The sequence below is a fragment of the Rhinolophus sinicus genome, chromosome X (genome assembly GCF_036562045.2).
Source record: "Rhinolophus sinicus isolate RSC01 chromosome X, ASM3656204v1, whole genome shotgun sequence".
Taxonomy (NCBI): Eukaryota; Metazoa; Chordata; class Mammalia; order Chiroptera; family Rhinolophidae; genus Rhinolophus; species Rhinolophus sinicus.
Window position 1 is genome coordinate 72,750,186 of NC_133768.1, and position 22,543 is coordinate 72,772,728.

General features: G+C 35.0%; 1 protein-coding gene across 1 annotated transcript in view; it reads left to right on the forward strand.

Moving 5' to 3' along the window:
* Nucleotides 1-21,527, forward strand: part of RADX (RPA1 related single stranded DNA binding protein, X-linked) — a 60,921-nt gene extending 39,394 nt beyond the window's left edge. The window contains exons 12-14 of the mRNA XM_019713863.2: nt 11,641-11,931; nt 18,245-18,412; nt 20,305-21,527. Coding sequence (XP_019569422.1) covers nt 11,641-11,931; nt 18,245-18,412; nt 20,305-20,435 — 590 coding nt within the window. The 3' untranslated portion in view covers nt 20,436-21,527. The remainder of the gene's footprint in view (nt 1-11,640; nt 11,932-18,244; nt 18,413-20,304) is intronic.
* Nucleotides 21,528-22,543: the final 1,016 nt, after the last annotated feature.

Here is a 22,543-nt window from a genome sequence, read left to right on the forward strand (position 1 = left end):
TGGCGACTTTCGACCCACAGCCCTTTCAGCCCCTTCCCTGTCACCAGAATTAGCTGCACTGTGTGTTTACAGCTCTAGGACTGTCTCTCCAGTTTCCAGGGCTGTATATATTCTGCTCTTTAATCCAACACTGCTACAGTTTCTCCTGGAGCCTTCTAACATCGAAAGGTGGAGCGGGGGGAGGCGAGCTCTGGGAGAATGTGGGAAGGCAGCCAGGCTCTATGTCTTTGTTTTCTGCCTGGCACTGAGGGCTTAAACCACAGTTCTCACTCTTCTGTATTCGGCCTTTGCCCCGAGGTCTCTACCCCAAATACTGTGTTCAGCGGTATTATATGCTGATCCTTCAGGCAGGACTTTGGGCCACCGGGAGGGTACATTGCACCTGCAGCCTGAATCCTTTCCTCTTTGGGCACTGCAGTGAGCTCTGGGCTGCAACCTGAAGCCTACATCTCTGCATTTCCCCCATCCGTCCTCCCTTGTTTGCCCCAATATGCCCACCTTCAGATGTTTGGATGTGCAGATCTCTCAGACATGCGTGTGTGCTGTGTAGGATATCTTTTGAATTATAGCTGTTCAATTTGTGTAACTTTCAGGGCAAATTTCAAGGAGCATCCTTCATGCCGCCATGTTTGACAACACAACATGTTGATAATTGTTAGTTATTTGGGACAAATCTTAAAGAAAATGATAATTATTTTTTTAATTAAAGTTTACTGGGGTGACAATTGTTAGTAAAGTTACATAGATTTCAGGTGTACAATTCTGTATTACATCATCTATAAATCCCATTGTGTGTTCACCACCCAGAGTCAGTTCTCCTTCCGTCACCATATACTTGATCCCCTTTACCCTCATCTACCACTCCCCTCCCCCCTTACCCTCTGGTAACCACTAAACTATTGTCTGTGTCTGTGAGTCTTTGTTTCTCATTTGTTCATCTTGTTCTTTTGTTGTTTTTGGTTTATATACCACATATCAGTGAAATCACATGGTTCTCTGTTTTTTTCTGTCTGACTTACTTCACTTAGCATTATATTCTCAAGATCCATCCATTTTGTCACAAATGGTCCTATATCATCTTTTCTTACCACTGAATAGTATTCCATTGTGTATATATACCACTACTTCTTTATCCAGTCATCTATCAAAGGACATTTTGGTTGTTTCCATGTCTTGGCCACCGTAAATAAAGCTGCAATGAACATTGGAGCACACGTGTCTTTATGTATAAATGTTTTCAGATTTTTTGGGTAGATACCCAGGAGAGGGATGCTGGGTCATATGGTAATTCTATTTTTAATTTTTTGAGGAACCTCCACACTGCCTTCCATAGTGGCTGCACCAATCTGCATTCCCACTAACAGTGTATGAGGGTTCCTTTTTCTCCACAGCCTCTGCAACACTTGTTATTATTTGTCTTGTTGATGATAGCCATTCTGACTGGAGTGAGGTGATATCTCATTGTGGTTTTGATTTGCATTTCTCCGATGATTAGTGATGTTGCGCATTTTTTCATATGTCTATTTGCCATTTGTATGTCCTCTTTGGAGAAATGTCTCTTCAGGTTGTCTGCCCATTTTTCAGTTGGGATGTTTGTTTTTTGTTGTTGAGTTGCATGAGTTCCTTGTATATTTTGGATATTAGCACCTTATTGGAGGCACTGTTTGCAAAAATCTCCTCCCATTCAGTTGGTAGCCTCTTTATTTTGTTGATGGCTTCTTTTGCTGTGCGGAAGCTTTTTACTTTCATATAGTCCCATTCGTTTATTTTAGCTTTTACTTCCCTTGCCTTTGGAGTCAAATTCATAAAATGCTCTTTGAACCCAAGGTCCATAAGTTTAGTACCTATGTTTTCTTCTATGCAGTTTATTGTTTCAGGTCTTATGCTTAAGTCTTTGATCCATTTTGAATTAATTTTGGTACATGGTGACAGATAGCAGTCTAGTTTCATTCTTTTGCACGTGGCTTTCCAATTCTCCCAGCACCACTTATTGAAGAGGCTGTCCTTTCTCCATTGTATGGTTTTTGCTTCTTTGTCAAAAATTATCTGTCCATGTTTATGTGGTTTTATTTCTGGGTTCTCAATTCTATTCCATTGGTCTGTGTGTCTGGTTTTCTGCCAATACCATGCTGTTTTGATTATTGTAGCCCTGTAGTACAAGCTAAAGTCAGGGAAGAAACTGATAATTTAATGGTCCTTACTATTAAGAAAATGTAACTAAAGTACATATTATCTTCATTGAAGAGCAGAGGCTAAACCTTGTTTATTTAGTATCCCAAGCCCCCAAATGGCATTTCTGTTACAAGATAGTTTCTCAAGTGGCTGATGAATGAAATTTTAATTGTTCTTTGTAATTTACAAAGCTCATTTACATTCATTATTGTTTTCTTTTAAATTGAGGTATAATTGGCACATAACATTATATTGGTTTCAAGTATACAAGATTTGATCTTTGTATATATTTTGAGATATCACCCCAATAAGTCAAGTTAACATCCTCACCATACATAGTTATAAATTTTTTTCTTGTGATTAGAACTCTTAAGGTTTACTCTCTTAATAACTTTTAAATATGCAATACCACATTATTAACTATAGTAAACATGTGCTACATTTCATCCCCATGATTTATTTACTTCATAACTGGAAATTTGTACCTTTTGACCCTTTTCATCCATTTTGTCAAATCTCCACCACTGCCTCTGGCAATCACCTATCTATCCTCTGTATCTATGGGCTCAGTTTTTTGTTTTTCTTTTTTTTTTCAGAATGAGATCATACAGTGTTTGTCTTTCTTTGACTTATTTATCTTAGCATAATGTCATAAAGGTCCACCCATGTTGTTGGAGATGCAAGATTCCATTCTTTTTTATCAGTAATATTCTAATACACACACACACACACACACACACACACACACAGTGCCAAAAATGTATACACATTTTAAGAAAGGAAAAAAAACTTGTAAAATTGTAATACTTAATATATACTGATTACCAAAGCTGAATACAAGTCACATTTCACTTCTGCAATTACAAGAGGTGCTCAGAGTGGTTACCATCAGCGTCCAGACACTTCTGATTACAGCAAACTACTGCTTGACCAAAGTGTCCACTTGTATACAGTTTTTAGCACCTGTGTGTGTGAGTGTGTGTGTGTGTGTGTGTGTGTGTGTGTGTGTATAACATTGTCTTTATCCATTCATCCACCAGTGGAAATTTAAGTTGTTCTCATGTCTTGGCTATTGTAAATAATGCTACAATGGACATGGTGGTGCACGTGTCTTTTAGAGTTAGTGTGTTTATTTTCTTTGGATAAATACTCAGTAGCGGAATTCCTGGATCCTATGGTAGTTCCCTTTTTACTGTTTTTGAGGACAGTAAAAATGTTTTCTATAGTGGCTGTACCAGTTTACATTCCCACCACCATTTCACAAGGGTTCCCTTTTCTCTACATCCTCCCCAACATTGTCATTTCTTGTATTTTTGATAATAGCCTTTCTAACATTTGTGAGGTTTTATATCATTGTGGTTTTGATTTGCATTTCCCTGATGATTAGTTAGGCTGAGCATCTTTTCGATCCTATGCCCGTTTTTATTAAATTTATTGTGATGGCATTGGTTAGTAAAATTATATAGGTTTCAAGTTTACAATTCTATAAAACGTCATCTACATATTGCATTGTGTGTTCACCATCCAGAGTCAGTTCCCCTTCCATCACTATATATTTGACTCCCTTTACTCTCTTTTATCACTCCCTTCCTCCTTACCTCTGGTAACCACTAAACTGCTGTCTGTGTCTGTGGTTTTTTGCTTTTTCTTTGTCTGTTGCTTTCAGGTTTGTATCCCACATATGAGTGAAGTCATATGGTTCTCACCTTTCTCTGTCTGACTTATTTCACTTAGCATAATAATCTCAAGATCCATCCATATTGTTGCAAAAGGCAGTATTTCATCCTTTCTCGTGGCCAAGTAGTACTCCATTATATATACTCCTATGTACCTCATCTTCTTTATCCAATCATTTATCGCAGGACACTGGTTATTTCCATGTCTTGGTCACCATGAATAATGCTGCAATGAACGTTAGTATACACATATCTTTATGGATAAATGTTTTCAGATTTTTGGGGTAGGTACCCAGAACAAAGATTATTGGGTCATATGGTAATTCTATTCGTAATTTTTTGAGGAACTTCCATACTGTTGTCCAAGGGGGGTTGGGGGGTGGGAGATGAGGGTAAGGGGGATCAAATATATGGTGATGGAAGGAGAACTGACTCTGGGTGGTGAACACACAATGGGATTTATAGATGATGTAATACAGAATTGTACACCTGAAACCTATGTAATTTTACTAACAATTGTCACCCCAATAAATTTAAAAAAAAAAGAACAACAAAAAAACAGAGAGTCCAATTTAAAAATGGGCAAAGGACCTGAACACACACTTCTACCCCAAAAACATACAAATGGCCAACAGATATACAAAAAGATGCTCAACTTCACTAGCTGTTAGGTAAATGCAAATCAAAATCACAATGAGATCTACTTCACACCTGTTCAAATGGCTATTTGTCAATAAGAAAAGAAATATAACAAGTGATGTAGAGGTTGTGAAGAAAAAGAAGCTCTCATATACTGCTGGTGGGATTGTAAATTGATCCTCTATCCATTTTTAATTGAGTTGTTTAATTTTTTGCTATTGAGTTGAATAGGTTATTTATGTATTTTGGATATTAACCCCTTATAAGATAAATGATATGTAATTTTTCTCTTATTCCGTAGGTTGTTTTTTCATCTTGTTGATGGTTTTGTTTCCTTTGAAGAAGCTTTATAGTTTGATGTGGTCCCACTTGTTTATTATATTGCAGTTTATAGAATGAATTAGATTATATGTGTTAACATGGTTACTAATGTATTCACAGATATGTTTCATGATAGTTTTCAAAATTACTATGTCTGTAAATTTAAAAGTCACTCGTTTTATGAATATGTAATTTTTGTGCATAGTTTGATTTTGCTGGGTTTTTTGAAGGCTACAAAGTTTAACATTTTATCTTTTATATCTGGTAACTTACATAAGTACATAAGACATGCATTAAATGTTAACAATAAACAATAACAGTACTACTAAGATCACAAGACATTACAGGTAGCCTCTGACTTACACAATCCTTTAAAAAGTCTGTTATCTACTTTCTACTAATTATAGACCTGGTCACTGACTGGAATACGTTGTTCTTTTCTAGCCTTGTAGACTTTGCCCCAGGCTGGGGTCAGTGGAAGCAAGAGAGGACGAGGCAAAGAAAAAGCTCCTCTCTCCCCCATGCCTCCATATACCCCTTACATATCACTTTATCCACACTGTGAAATGCTCAGAGTAGATTTGGTGAAGAAAAAAACCACTGTGCCTATGTGCATGCATTTATACTGTGCCTTTGTTACTTCACAACCTAAATGTGGTCTTCCCCTGAATTTTTTCTTCATTAAAACAGAAATCTATTTTTACCAGAAATAAGGGTAAAATGAATCATTAAAATGACACTTATCATTATAATTACAATATGTAATCATATATTTGTACACAAAAGTATAATTTTTCTAAGTAATTAACCTGTATCTTAGTTATGCATAGGCTTAAAAACATGTGTGTCATATGGTAATTTTAGTAGTATTCAAGCTAAAAATAATTTAAAAAAATTCTAGTTCTTAATTTTCCATCTTATTTTTTTTTATATAAACATAGGGGTACATACATACATTTTTTTTTCACTTTTTTTTAACTTTTATTTATTTCAGGTGTGTTTTTTCAGGACCCATCAGTCCAAGTGAACTAGTTGTTTCAGTGCACTTGTGGAGGGCGCAGCTCACACTGGCCCATGCAGGGATTGAACCAGAAACCCTGGTGCTCTAACCAACTGAGCTAACCAGCAGCCCGCATCTTATATCTTTAAAAACCTAAACTCTAGATGTATTTTGTCTCTTTCAAATTAACTTTGAAATCTTGTTCACAACCAGTGCCTACAAATCTTTTGTATTGAATTTTATACCCATTTGTATTAATTATGAATATAATTGGGATAGGTAATTACATTCCCAAGTTACTAAATTAGAAAAACAAAGCATGATTTTTCAGAAGAATTTTTAATAGAAAGAATTTTTATCTTGCCAGTCCTTAATATTAACACTCAAATAAGAAAGCAGGTGTAGAAAATATTCTGACTTATCAATAAAAGAATTTTTTTCTATAAGGTAAATGTAACTACTTAATTTTTAAAAATTGGAACATTTTCTAACTTGTTCTTTGCGTGCTATATTGTAGAACAAGTCAATCAGGAGCACTCAGTATAACTTAGATCATTGTAATAGCTACTTGTTGCTGTTCTAATTATATACTTTTATTAGTTTTGGGAGGGGAGATTCATTTCTGGCAGATAAAAAAGTTTAAATCATTGCCCAATCCTCAGTTTAGTCCTATTAACTTTTTCTCTTGTCTTTGATTGATTTCTTTCCTTTTTAAAAATTTATTGGGGTGACAACTGTTAGTAAAATTACATAGATTTCAGGTGTACAATTCTGTATTACATCATCTATAAATCCCATTGTGTGTTCACCACCCAGAGTCAGTTCTCCTTCCATCACCATATATTTGATCCCTCTTACCCTCATCTCCCACCCCTCCCACCCCCATTACCCTCTGGTAACCACTAAACTATTGTCTGTGTCTATGAGGTTTTTTTTTGTTTTGTTTTGTTTTTTTTCTCATTTGTTTGTCTTGTTCTTTTGTAGTTTTTGGTTTACATACCATATCTCAGAAATCATATGGTTTTCTGCTTTTTCTGTCTGACTTATTTCACTTAGCATTACACTCTCAAGATCCATCCATGTTGTCACAAATGTTCCTATATTATCTTTTCTTACCGCTGAATAGTATTGCATTGTGTATATAAACCACAACTTCTTTATCCATTCATCTATTGAAGGACATTTTGGTTGTTTCCATGTCTTGGCCACCGTAAACAAAGCTGCAATGAACATTGGAGCACACGTGTCTTTATGTATAAATGTTTTCAGATTTTTTGGGTAGATACCCAGGAGAAGGATTGCTGAGTCATATGGTAATTCCATTCGTAATTTTTTGAGGAACCTCCACACTGCCTTCCATAACGGCTGCACCAGTCTGCATTCCCACCAACAGTGTATGAAGGTTCCTTTTTCTCCACAGCCTCTCCAACACTTGTTACTATTTGTCTTGTTGATGATAGCCATTCTGACTGGGGTGAGGTGATGTCTCATTGTGGTTTTATTTGCATTTCTCTGATGATTAGTGATGTTGAGCATTTTTTCATATGTCTATTTGCCATTTGTATGTCCTCTTTAGAGAAATGTCTCTTCAGGTCGTCTGCCCATTTTTCAATTGGGTTGTTTGTTTTTTTGTTGTTGAGTTTCATGAGTTCCTTTTATATTTTGTATATTAGCCCCTTATCGGAGGCACTGTTTGCAAAAATCTTCTCCCATACAGTTGGTTGCCTCTTTATTTTGTAGATGGCTTCTTTTGCTGTGCAGAAGCTTCTAAGTTTCATATAGTTCCATTCGTTTATTTCACCTTTTACTTCCCTTGCCTTTGGAGTCAAATTCATAAAATGCTCTTTGAACTCAAGGTCATAAGTTTAGTACCTATGTTTTCTTCTATGCAGTTTATTGTGTCAGGTCTTATGCTTAAGTCTTTGATCCATTTTGAATTAATTTTGGTACATGGTGACAAATATCAGTCCAGTTTCATTCATTTTAACTATGTTGATTCTTCCAATCCATGAGCATGGAATGTCTTTCCATCTCTTTGTGTCTTCTTCAATTTCTTTTAAAAATGTCTTGTAGTTTTCAGTATATAACTCTTTCACATCCTTGGTTAACTTTATTCCTAGGTATTTTATTCTTTTGCTGCAATTGCAAAAAGAATTGTTTTTTGTATTTCTTTTTCTGAGATTTCATTGTTAGTTTATAGGAATGCAATGGACTTTTGTTGCCAGCAACTTTACTGTATTCGTTGATTGTTTCTAGTAGCTTTTTGGTGGAGTCTTTAGGGTTTTCTATATATAGCATCATGTCATCTGCAAAGAGTGATAATTTAACTTCTTCATTCCTAATTTGGATGCCTTTTATTTTTTTCTCTTGCCTGATTGCTCTGGCAAGCACTTCCAACACTGTGTTGAAAAGCAGAGATGATAGGGGACAGCCCTGTCGTGTTCCTGAACGTAGAGCAAAGGGCTTCAGCTTTTCACTATTAATTATGAGATTACCTGAGGTTTTGTCATATATAGCCTTTGTTGTATTTTCCTTCTATACCTTTTCTATTAAGTGTTTTAATCATAAATCGATGTTGTATTTTGTCAAATGCTTTTTCTATATCAATTGATGTAATCATAGGATTTTTGTCCTTTATTTTGTTCATGTGATGTATCACATTGATGGATTTTTGGATGTTGAACCATCCTTGTGCCCTGTGGATGAACCCCACTTGGTAGTGATGAATAATCTTTTTAATGCATTGTTGTATTCAATTTGCTAGAATTTTGTTTAGGATTTTTGCATCTGTATTCATCAGAGATATTGGTCTGTAGTTTTCTTTTTTTGTGTTTTCCTTACCAGCTTTTGGTATCAGGGTAACGTTGGCCTCATAAAATGAGTTGGGAAGTACTATCTCTTCTTCAATTTTTTGGAAGAGTTTGAGCAGGATTGGTATTAGATCCTCTTGGAAGGTTTCGTAGAATTCACTAGTGAAGCCATCTGGTCCCGGACTTTTGCTTTTGGGAAGGTTTTGGATGAGTGATTCAATTTTGTTACCAGTGATCGGTCTGTCTAGATTTTCCACTTCTTCATAGTTCAGCCTTGGAAGGCTACATGTTTCTAAGAACTTGTCCATTTCTTCTATGTTATTGAATTTGGTGGCATATAGTCCTTCATAGTATTCTTGGGTGATCCTTTGTATTTCTGTGGTGTCCATGATAACTTCCCCTTTTTCATTTCTGATTTTGCTAATTAGTGTCTTCTCTCTTTTTATCTTAGTGAGTCTTGCCAAGGGTTTGTCAATTTTGTTAATGTTTTCAAAGAACCAGCTCTTTGTCACATTCATTTTTTCTATTGTCTTTTTCTTCTCTATTTCATTTAGTTCTGCTCTGATATTTGTTATTTCCTTTCTTCTGCTGACCTTGGGTTTCATTTGTTCTTATTTTACTAGTTCTTTAAAGTGTAACATGAGACTATTTATTTGGGATTTTTCTTGTTTCTTGAGATAGGCCTGTAATGATATGAATTTCCGTGTTAAAATTGCTTACGCTGCATCCCAAAAATTTTGGTAGGATGTATTTCCATTGTCATTTGTTTCTATGTATCTTTTGATCTCTCCTCTAATTTCTTCTTTGACCTGGTCATTCTTTAAAAGTATGTTGTTTAATCTCCATATATTTGTGGTTTTATCTGCTTTCTTTTTGCAGTTGGTATCCAATTTCAAAGCCTTGGGATCAGAGAATATGCTTGGTATGATTTCAATCTTTTGAAATTTGCTGAGGCTGAATTTACGTCCCAATATATGGTCTATCCTTGAGAATGTTCCATGTACACTAGAAAAAAATGTGTAGTCTGATGTTTTAGGATGAAATGCTCTATATGTGTCAATTATATCCATTTCATCTAATGTATCATTTAAGGCTGCTATGTCGTTATTTATTTTCTGTTTGGATGATCTTTCCATAGCTGTCAATGATGTATTTAAGTCCCCTAGAATAATTGTGTTTTGGTCAATTTCTCTCTTCAGTTCTGTTTGTAGTTGCTTGGTATATTTTGGTGCTCCCTGATTGGGGGCATAAATATTGATGACTCTTACGTCTTTATGTTGTATAACTGAGGGTAATTTTTTCTCCACAGCCTCTCCAACACTTGTTATTGTTTGTCTTTTTGATGACAGCCATTCTAATTGGTGTAGGGTGATATCTCCTTGTGGTTTTTATTTGCATTTCTCTGATGATTAGTGATGTTGAGTATTTTTCAATAGGTCTATTGGCCATTTGTATGTCCTCTTTGGAGAAATGTCTATTTAGGTCCTCTGCCCATTTTGCAATTGTTTTGTTTGTTTGTTGTTGTTGAGTTGTATGAGTTCCTTATATATTTTGGATATTAGCCCCTTATCAGAGGCATTGTTTGCAAAAATCTTCTCCCATTCAGTTGGTTGCCTCTTTATTTTGTTGATGGTTTCTTTTGCTGTGCAGAAGCTTTTTACTTTGATATAGTCCCATTCATTTATTTTAGCTTTTACTTCCCTTGGCTTTGAAGTCAAATTGATAAAATCCTCTTTGAACCCAAGGTCCATAAGTTTAGTACCTAAGTTTTCTTCTATGCAGTTTATTGTTTCAAGTCTTATGTTTAGGTCTTTGATCCATTTTGAGTTAATTTTTGTACATGGTGACAGATAGTCTAGTTCCATTCTTTTGCATGTGGCCTTCCAATTCTCCCAGCACCATTTATTGAAGAGGCTATCAACTTGTACTACAGGGCAACAATAATCAAACAGTATAGTATTGGCAGAAAAACAGACACACAGACCAATGGAATAGAATTGAGAATTGAGAACCCAGAAATAAACCCACATAAGCATGGACAGATAATTTTCGACAAGGAAGCCAAAAACACAATGGAGAAAAGACAGCCTCTCCAAAATCTGTTTTTTTTTTTTGTTTTTTTTTCAGTTTCCAATATAGGTCTTCAGTTCCCAGGGTATGTTATTCATTTAAAATATTATTGTAATTGTACTCCTGAAACCAATGTACTTTTACTAACAATTGTCACCCCAATAAACTTTAATTAAAAAATATTGTTTTGCAAAATTTGTTAGCACAATATCTGGTACAAAATAGGTGCTCAATAATTATTTGCTAAATTATTGGATGTCATAATATGTAGGGGAGAAATTGTATTCCGCCTCGGAAACTAAATGTGTTAAATTGTATGTAAATGACATATTAACTTGATACAGAACAATCAAGAATTAAAGTGGTCTTTTATCTCAATTTAGTTCCCTCTTTTCCATATTTTATTTATATGTGAAAGGGGTATCATATATAAAAAATTAGTGGTCCTTTTGAAGGAGAGTTATATCCAAGAAAAAGACTGTGTTTTGTATTTGTTCAGGCTACTTTTAACAAAGATTAACAAAATTTTGTTTTAAGCTTAAATTCCTCCAGTACTGAGTGGTAGTCCCATCTCTAAAGGTTATTATTCTCATGAATTTCACTTAACTTGAATATGTCACTGAATATAAAAGGAATATGTTTATTTAAGAGCATTTAGAAAATATACAAAAATATAAAGAAGATAATTACAAATTTCCATAAAGCCGTTAACAGAGAAAATAATATCACCGTTTAATACTTTGGAGTAAAAGTTTATTTTGAAAATGAATTTAGTTCTTTCCTCACTATAATAAGAATTATCTTTTGGACATTCAATTTACATTTTGTAGGTTTTGATTGATTTTTAAAGTTAATTAAACTATTCCTCATTAATCTTTTCTTTTTTGTAGTGCATGACTTGACTTGGTTAGTTTATAGGTCAATTCTGTCTACCTCATTGTGTCTTCAACAGGTCCAGAAAGCACAAGGACTAGTATGCACGGCAAAGCCAGAAAAACTATAAGTCATAGGTGGGAAAGTCAGCTGTGGAGAGAGAAGAAGTTTGGCTTAGTAGAGCACCTGCATTACAGCTGTGTTTATCCTGAAAGTATTCCACGGAAATTTACTTTGGAACACAAAGATTTTCTCATTCAGCAGTATAATTCTCAGCCTGCAAAATACATACCACCAAAAGAAAGGCCCCCAAAACTTAATGATTTTAAGAGTGCCCGAAGCCTTGGACATTTTGAAGTAACCATCCTAGGTAAGTCAACTGTTCTTCTCTTTGAACGTTATTTATTTAGCATGCTTAGATGCAGACGATACTATTTTGCTTCAAAAATTTAAGCATCCTCACAAGAAAACATTAAACCGAAACAGAGCTCCTATTTGGCTCAAACCAAAGGGATGAAGCACTAATTCTAGATACATTAAGCTCTAATTGTGAGCTTTTAAACATTGGCAAGTCCTTGGAAAGTATTTGGGGAGAGAAGATTGAGAACCTAGGGAATTTTCCTCACCCCTGACTATCTGATTACTTCTAAAATTGATTCTGTTCTCCATTAACCACCACTTTCTTGTCCATATTATTTGCTTCTTCCTCAGAGGAACTGAACCATTGAAAGGTAAAATGTAGGTTAAAGAGAAAAGGGTACTAATCAAGAGAAGCTCCTGTGAATAGAAGTCTGTTTAGCCCCTGAAGAAAATAAAATTCTCAAGTAACTCAGGTTGAATAGAAAGAAGCTACTGAATAAATTTCCCATATCTGTCTGATATGGGAAGCTGATTTCCTCACGTTCAAAACTGAGAAGTAGCTATAGAACATATAGAAATTTAAAGGAGGCAACACATTTTTAAACATATTTATTTATTGTATTAGTTTCAAGTATACAAAGCTATGTAATAGTTAAACATTTACACCCCTCACGAAGTGATAACGTTCCCCAATCTACTACCCATCTGACATCGCATATAGCTGTTACAATACCATTGACTATATTCCCTATGCTGTACTTTACATCCCGAGACTATATATACTTACATTTATATATATGTGTGTGTGTGTGTGTATATACATATATATGTAAAATTATAGTTGACATTCAGTATTATTTTACTTCAGCTTCAGGTGTATAGCGCAGTGGTCAGGCATCTACACAATCTATGAAGTGATCCACCCGATAAGTCCAGTACCCATCTGGCCCCCTGCATGATCTTTACATTATTGATTATAGTCCCCATGCTGTACTTTATATCACCATGACTATATTGTGACTACCAATTTGTGCTTTCTAATCCCTTCACCTACTCCCCCATCCCCACCCACCTCCCATCTTGCAACCATAAGTTTTTTCTCTATATCTCTGAGTCTACTTCTGTTTTGTTTGTTCATTTATTCTGTTCTTTAGATTCCACATGTAAATGAGATCATATGGTATTTGTCTTTCTCAGTCTGACTTATTTCACTTAGCGTAATGTTCTCTAGGTTCATCCATGTTGTTGCAAATGGTAAAATTTCATTATTTTTTATGGCCGAGTAATACTCCATTGTATAAATGTACCACAATTTCTTTATCCAGTCATCTATTGATAGGCATTTCGGCTGCTGCATTTTGGTTGCAGGCATTTCGTCTATTGATAGGCATTTCCATATCTTGGCTATGGTGAATAGTGCTGCAGTCAACATAGAGGTGCATATATATTTTTGAATTAATGTTCTAGATTTCGTTGGATAAATAAATATGCAGGAGTGAAATTGCTGAGTCATAAGGTAGTTCTATTTTTGATTTTTTGAGGAACCTCCATACTGTTTTCCATAGTAGCTGCACCAATTTGCAATTTCACCAACAGTACACGAAGGTTCCTTTTTTTCCACATCCTTGCCAACACTTTGTTGATTTATTGACAGGAGTGAGTTGGTATCTCATTGTGGTTTTTATTTGCATTTCTCTAATGATGAGTGACCTTCAGCATTTTTTCATATGTCTGTTGGCCAACTGTATGTCTTCTTTGGAGAAATGTCTCTTCATGTCCTCTGCCCTTTTTTTAATTGGGATGTTTGGTTTTTTGGTGTTGAGTTGTATGAGATTTTTTTTATTATTAGTTTCAGGTGTACAAAGCAATGTAATAGACGTTTCCACCCCTCACAAAGTGATAATCCCCCCAATCTACTACCCCTCTGACATTGTATATAGCTGTCACAATTCCACTGACTATTTTCACTATGCTGTACTCCACATTCTGTGGAGATTGTATATATAACTATAGTTGACATTCAATATTATTCTACTTCAGCTTCAGATGTATAGAGTACTGGTCATGCCATCTACACAATCTATGAAGTGATCCCCCTGATAAGTTCAGGGAAACACCTTACAGAATCTTTAAAACATTATTGATTATATTCCCCATACTGTGTTTTATATCCCCATGACTTTATTATGACTACTAATTTGCACTTTCTATTCCCCACCTCCTTCCTTATACCGTGTTTTCCCGAAAATAAGACCTAGCCGGACCATCAGCTCAAATGCGTCTTTTGGAGCAAAAATTAATATAAGACCTGGTCTTATTGTACTATAAGACCAGGACTAATATAATATAATATAATATAATATAATATAATATAATATAATATAATATAACATAACATAACATAACATAATATATAATACTGAGTCTTATTTTACTATAAGACTGGGTCTTGTATGATATAATATAATATAAGACTGGGTCTTATATTAATTTTTGCTCCAAAAGACGCATTAGAGCTGATGGTCCGACTAGGTCTTATTTTCAGGGAAACACGGTATGTGGCATCTAAAGAAAAGAATAAACGAGCAAACTAAACAGAAATAGACAGAGATACAGAGAAAAAAAATGTATGAGTTTTTAAAATAACTTTGGATATTAACCACTTACCAGATGTAGCATTGGCAAATATCTTCTCCTATTCTGTAAGATGTCTTTTTGTTTAATTGATGATTTCCTTTGCTGTGAAAAAACTTTTTAGTTTGATGTAAAACTAAGACTGATAAACTATCCAAAGAGACCAAGTAATGCAGTCTAATAAAAGAAGCATCTGCAATGTTTAATAATAATAAATATTTTAAATTAAAAAAAAAAAACATTTGAACCTTGGTCTAAGACTGTCCAACAGAGTTAGTGGAAATTCATACTTTTTCCCCTTTACTCTCTCCCAGTCCCACTTCCCTACATCCTTACACATAAATGTGTACATACATGTGTTTGTGTATATGTGTGTAATCTATGAAAAGTATGAATTTCCACTAACTCTTTCAGACAGTCTTAGACCTAAGTTTCAAATGTTTATTTTTTAATTTAAAATATTTTTTATTAAACATTACAAATGCTTCTTTTATTAGAATGCACTACTTGGTCCCTTTGGTAGTTTATCAGTCTTAGTTTTACATATTAGAGACAAAAATTACAGCAAGGATTTCCCATACCTCATAAAAAGTAACCATGGCAATCATGAATTCATCTGGAAACATAGAAATTGAATATTTTTCTTCTTTTTAACATGTTACTGATCCATTACACATCTCAGCTGTTTTACAAGTAATTGTAAACCTTTGTGGCTTTTGCTGTGCATCACATAAAAGCAAGAATCAAATGTTAAGAAGGCTTGGCGCAGCTGGATGGCTCAGTTGGTTAGAGCGCCAGCTCTCAACAACAAGGTTGCAGGTTCAATTCCCGCATGGGATGGTGGGCTGCGGCCCCTGCAACTAAAGATTAAAAACGGTGACTGGACTTGGAGCTGAGCTGCGCCCTCCACAAGTAGATTGAAGGACAACTACTTGGAGCTGATGGGCCCTGGAGAAACACACTGTTCCCCAATATCCAATATTCCCCAATAAAAAATTTTTAAAAAATGTTAACAGGGCAAACTTATCATTCTGCCCTGCCAGCTCTAATCCGTTATAGAATGATGCTGTTTTATATCCTACATGTTTTCAAGGATTTAAGGTGATTTACAGGGATGAATACAGTGAAAAATAAGCCATGTGTGGATAAAACAAAACAGAGCATTTAAAAGGAAACAGAAAAAGTAGCTGTTACTAGGTACTTGCAAATAACCAAATTTCTACCATTGGGCAGTAATTTTCTGTGTGCTTTCTGGCGGGGAGAGAGAAAGGAGATTTTTCCTGATTAGATATTTTAGAGTTAAAAGAAATTTGGATATCTTTTAGTACTACTTCCTGGCTAGGTCAAAACCAGACCGTGATTAGAGATTATGTCTCCTGAGTCTCTAAACCTGTCTTCTGTCACAGAGAAAGCAAACACTCATATATAGGAACCCTGTTATTTTTTTCTCCAACAAAACTCTGAACTGTAGTTCAACCAAAGAACTCACAACAAATGTTATTAATAATGTTGACTAGAAATCACCTTATTTTGCAATTTAGAAAGTAACTCAAAATAGTATCAATGACATGCTGATAATAAAGCTACCTTCCTGAAAATATCAGGATTTTAAAACTTCTGATATTTTCTCAATTCTAAGGCATACTTTCTTTTTTTCACATTTGCAAGTTGGAATGCATCTTATGGTCAATGAGTACATTTAATGCAGTATTTCCTTTTTATTAAAAAATGTATTAAATTGATGGTATATTTTCAAGTTAAATTTAGTCTTGAAATCAAAGAAATAAGTACCAGAATGTGCACTTTCACATGAGTTTTGCAGCATTGCTAAGATTCATATATAATATTAAGGGGTGGCTACACTTGTTATAATCCTGCGTTGGAATCCTCCATAAATTCTAGATACCATAACTATTTTAGTTTATGAATACCAAATTTTAGTAATTCTTAAAAATCTTTAAGTAGCCGTTAGTTGTATGTTACACTGAAGCTATGGGATTTAGTGAGTGTCATTTGCCCATGAAAAGCAGAGAATGGACTTGCATTTCTGGATTAGTTTACAACTCAACAGGAAGGACTTTGTTTGCCCATCAGTGGCCCATATTCAGTACTTAAGAATCGTTGTAGGGATGAATAGGAGATATATTAAGGTCATAGAATCTGTTGGACATGGTAACCAACATCAGGGAAGAACAAAAGGGAGGAGTGAAGTTAAGGATACCTCCCAGGGTTTTGGTTTGCATGTCTGGGAAGAATTCATAGGATTTTAAAGCTTTGCTCTTTGTGTTTACCCTTGCTGCAGCCATGATGGGCTGCTCACTCTAGTCTAGTGTGACTACTCCCTGCCCCACCTGAAATACCCTCCTGTTTATTTATTTATTTTTGGTGGGTTTTTTGTTGTTGTTGTTGTTGGTTAGTCGGTTGGGATAGCACTGTTTATCAAGAATGATCAAGGGTAAGGGGGGAGGGGTTGGTAGAAGAGGGTAAAGGGGGTTAAATAAATGATGATGGAAGGAGAACTGACTCTGGGTGGTGAGCACACAATGTGATGTATAGATGATGTATTATAAAATTGTACACTTGAGACCTATGTAATTTTACTAACAATTGTGAGCCCAATTAATTTTAAAAAGAAAGATCAAGACAAAGACTACAGGAGGGTTCCTTCTAGGACACAGAGGCCAGGCGTCCAGAATCTGGGGGCTGCTGGTGGGGAGGACAGTTGCCCCCAGTTGGACCCTCAGGTTTCCACAGATGGGGTAGGAGTGTCATGGCCCCCTCGTGTCCCTCCCAGTCATGAGTACTGGCTTCCCCTACCCAAGGCTCTTTCCAACTACCAATACCCTCCTCCCCGATATCCCCTGGGCCTTCATTTCCAGATCAGTGGAGGGATGTGGTCTGGTGCAGGAGACAGACCCACTCAGTGCTGGGCTCTGCCTGGACCAGCTCCTGGTAAGGATTGGGGTGGAGATTCCCTTGCAGCCTCTGAGGGCAGGGGCCCTTGGGTAGGTGTTCAGTAGGGGGATGCAGACCAGGATACCCTCCTGTTCATTTAAATACTACTCATCCTTTAGTACCCAGCTTCAACCCTTGCCTTTTATCCACCCTAGGTGACATTGACCCATATAAAGAAATGACAGTCATAGGTCAGGATTCACTTGGGTTGTTCCTCTGTAGCCCCTTTTCTACTGCAGCCTTTTACAGTCCTAATGATAAGTGATTGACACTTGTATGTCAAGGACAGATGAGACCTAGTTACTACCATACATACCATATCATATATCTTTAAGTCCAAATGGCAATAAGGGAACCAATAATCTTCTCTGAATTCTCCTGTGTAGTAATGGCACATGTCATGAATGACCAAGAAAGCACTCTACATGTCTTCATTTATGTGACTAGTCTGTCCTCTAGATATTAAGATTTCAGCCTTTCATCAGTAGGGAAAATTTTTTGCATTGTTATTTCTAGCAGTAGTGATAGATTACACTGAAGTAGCTCCTCTTTCAACCAATATCATGTATTCATAAATGTTTGCACAGCTAAGGGTTTAGTTTGCAGCTTTGAACCACAGTTTATTACAGATGTGAAGCTATTTGGCATGTGTTAGGATCAGCAGCAAACTTGGCCTCATTAGCACATGTACTAACCCAATGAACTTTTAATGAAGTGTGGTTTTTCTATAACAGGTCTGAACCATGAGATAGCAGTTGATGTTGCATTCCTACCCATGTATTGTCCAGAAGATATCCGAACATCTCAAATAGACACATTATTAACCTGCATGAATTACAGCTGTGTGTATCCACAGGAAGGAAGTGGCAATGAAAGGGTGCCAGGTCCAAGAGCAATAGCAGGTAAGCCAATCTCAGCATTCCTTTCATTCAGAAAATAAAATTAATATTGTAAACAGCCCTAACCTTAAGATATTATGATATAAACAGTTCTAGCCTTAACGTTTAATATAGTTTAAAGGGTTATTTGGTAAATATACCCCAAGACTTACAAGTGAGAATATATTTTTCAATAAAATTAAATGGATTAATGGTTTCCATTCTAGACAGGCATTAAGAATATTCTCTTATAACACAGTTCTAAACGTCAGTATTCATTAGGCCTAAGTGGTATGCATATGGAGCAGTGCAAATTCTACTCTTCTCTCCTTTTAACTCAAGAGAGACAATTTATCCTTTCACCTTATAATTGCCTGAAATTTTCATACCTCCATAGTACAGTGAAGTACAATTGTTTTCTCTTATAAATGTTTAGATATTCAAGTGAAACGCCATGAATTCCTTGAGGAATGCTAGGAATGTATGTAATCCCAATAGTGAAACCTTTCAATCAACTAATCATTTAGGCTGCTACATAATATACCAAACTTAAATTATTTCTATATACCTATACAATTATGTGTCAATAATTATTTTAGTCACTTTCTGTTGGCATTTCTATTTCCTAAGCATGTGGTAAAGTTTCAAGCAGTTTTCATTGAGCTTATAAGGATATTACATTTTAAAGAGCTTTTAAAAAAGCCTTTAATAACTTAGGATTTTGTGGTGGGTCTTTCTATGCTGATGAAACTGTTGAGTGTATGTTGTTTTTAAACAAGTCTTATGAGCTGGGCCCGATGATTAACTTTTGGCATTAATGGTTACTGCAAACTGAATTTGAGGAGCTAATTTTATAAGAGATGAGGTTTTTTTCCCCAGTCTATTTTAGAGATTATATTTTAGTTGACTTACAGTGTTACTTCCTACATTACAGCCCCTTAGACTTCCACAAATTCCAGATTTCTTAATTAGTGTCCTAATATGTAGTTTAAATATTTGTGCACTTGTGCTCTTGCTTCACATAATATCCACTTTCATCACATTTCTTCTGCTAAATGCTATTATTGAAATAAAATATGAAGGCAAATTTCTCAGCTACCTAATAGTTGCCAGTGCCAATATTCTTCCAACAGTCACCAACATGATCACATGAAAATATGCCGTACCGTTCTCCCAGGGAACTTAGCATTTGGGAGATGAAGGGCAAGAATTTCTAGAGGAGAAAAGTGATACAGTAATCAAAAGCAGGATGATGTATTTCGCGTTTTTCATGACATAGCATTATCATTAATAATAATAATGTCCATTTAGCTCTGTGCCAAGCACTGTGCTTGCACATTTATATAAGTCACGACTAATCCCAGTCATAGCCTTGCCAGGTGAACATGATTATCCCCTATTTACAAATGATTAGACTGAAAATCAGAGCAATTTATCAGCATGAGTAACAGCTAGGATTTGAACCCAAATCTGTCTGAATTAAATTTTTCCATTCCGTCCATGATTCCAAACTGAAAGATAAAAATAGGTACAGAATAATGTAATACATTGGCTTATAGTATAACATTGGTGTCATCTTTTAAACATTTTTATGAACTGATTTCTTTTTATTACCTTGACAATATGTAGATTTACTTTGCTCAACTAAAAAAAAAATAAAAATAAAAATGATGAAATATGGCTTTGGAGTAACCAGTCCATAGCTTGACATTGTTGGTAGCAGCTGTTTGATGTATTCACCGTTTTCTGCAGAAGTTGCTATAACATAACTTTGATGAATTTGTGTGATGAATTGGAGGGAAGAAGAAGATGAAAGACAGTGGTAATATAAGAAAAAAATATCAGCTTACGTGATACTAAATCCAAGTAAATATTTAACTATTTTACAATACTTACCATCTGTTTTTTACTTTTAGGTGATATTATAAAAGCAGTAACTGAACTGGATAGAATGCATGTTGTCTGTATCTTGGATATCTGTAATTTGGGTAACAACAAGGTAGAAGTCTATTTGCATAAAATTTATAGTCCAGATAATATTTATTAAAAATTGGCAAATGAAATTATTATATGTCACAAAGAGGTCACTGCTTTAAAGGTATTCTATCATTTTATTGGTAATTTCAAGTAACTGTTTTTCTGAAAGAATATTACATAAACTCTAAAGTTATTAAGTGGTTTTATGTTTGTCTTGTAAATTGGAGCTAACGTTTCATTTTAAATTCATTACTGAAACAGTCATTAAAACAATTTTTTGTGTATCAAGAAAATTTACCTTACTTCTATATGACTGTTATCTTGACTTACAAAAATTTGTGTTCACTGTTTTGTGAAGTGTGCTTTTGTTCTAAAGCTTCAGCATAAGGTATCCTGACTTAGAAGAGTAACTTTTCATGGACATTTAACATCCTGCCAGTTTTATTCACCTATAATGGGAAATTTTGAATTGCTAATTTGGAGATTAAATGTTTCCGAAGTGGTCCACCTGCATGTCTCACAACCAAAGTAGTAGTAGTTGCTATCATTTTCAAAAGCATGCTTTTGTTATGGTCCAATTGCCCCCTCTATAGTTTGTTTGGCTATACAATGTGCCTGCTAAGGGTTTTCTACTCCCTCTTGTGACTTCATATCCTTTGAATTTCTAAATGTTTTGACCAGCGTGTGATCTTAAAGCCAGAGGCTACAGTATGTCTATATACTTGCTGTATTAATTTGTAATTTTGTACATGTAGTGTGACTTTAAATAGTGAAATTTTACCTCATGTTAACATTTTAAGTGCTCATATTGAAAGTATAAAACAATAACAAGGGAGGTGGTTTTATTCTAGTTGTCTGTTATACTTCATTTTAACTGTAAATGGCCTGTCCACATTTGCAAGGCCCTATGGTTGACATCTATGACCATCACATGAGTTTATAATTATTCTGTATCAAGAGGAATCTGATTATAGTAAAGCTGTTAACTTGTGGAGTTTCCTCCTAGCCCTATGATTCTGTGACTTCATATGCTACACATTTTAAATGTATTAGACAGTTCATGAACCTAAAGACAGATGCTGCAGTTTGTTCATAAATGTGTTCAGCCTTTTGTTTTTATAATTGTTTTTAAATGTTATTAAAATTGTGACTACTTCTCACGTTAAAATTTTGAGTGTATTATTAAAGAAGTTAAACACAATAACATTTTTGGTCACCCATCTCATTTTGAATGGATCTGATATCTTTCTTCCGCATTTTTGGCCTGTGGTAGATCTACATGTTCTTGCTAAATGAGCCGGTATGATTCTTCCCTGTGGGTTGAAAACTGTTGTTTTATCAAACAAAATCTGAGTTTTTGCATTTAGCTATGGTAACTTTGCAAGACAATTCAATTTTAGTGCCACACAAATGTTGGGGAAGGGAAAAATATAATACTTAAGTAGCTATTGACTAAAACCTCAGGCTGGGATTTCAAAACTACATACTTTAGCAGGTATAATTTCTACTCTCATATTGAATGTGAAATATGAACTTTTTTTTAATTTAGGATTTTTTTTATTTTTTTTTTAATTTAGGATTTTTAAAGACAACTTCCCTAGCAACTTATTCTATATTCTAGTAATGTTTGTATCCAAATTTGAAGTTAAACATCTTTGTCCACATTTCTGGATGTTGCAAAATTAGATAGCTACTGTGGCAGTTTCCTAAGAAAAATAGCAAATACCATCAGAACTTACCTGCAAGTGACAATATGGGTTCATTAATTGCAAATCAACACAAATATACCACTGTGATGTTGCCTTCAGAGTAACAAATCAATTAGTAAATTATGAAATATTACATAGTCTACAAAAGGACAATAGTCTCTCTCTCTGAAGTTTCTGATTTTAGATGGCACATGAGATATACACATTGAAATCCATTGGTAAGCTATTAAAGGAAGAATCTGAGCACATGTTCTCCCTGCCATTTTTATTTCTTTGTTGGAATTATACTGCATTCATTTTACTCATATTAAGAAAACGATTTTTAAGAAATTTGAAACTCTTATTTAGTAACACTAACAATATTTGATGTTTTTAGCTAGATACCTTCTGCTAATATGGACAATAGATTACAAGGTCTGACAATTAAGTTCGTGAACTTGCCACCTTTCACTTACATTGGCAGCACTAT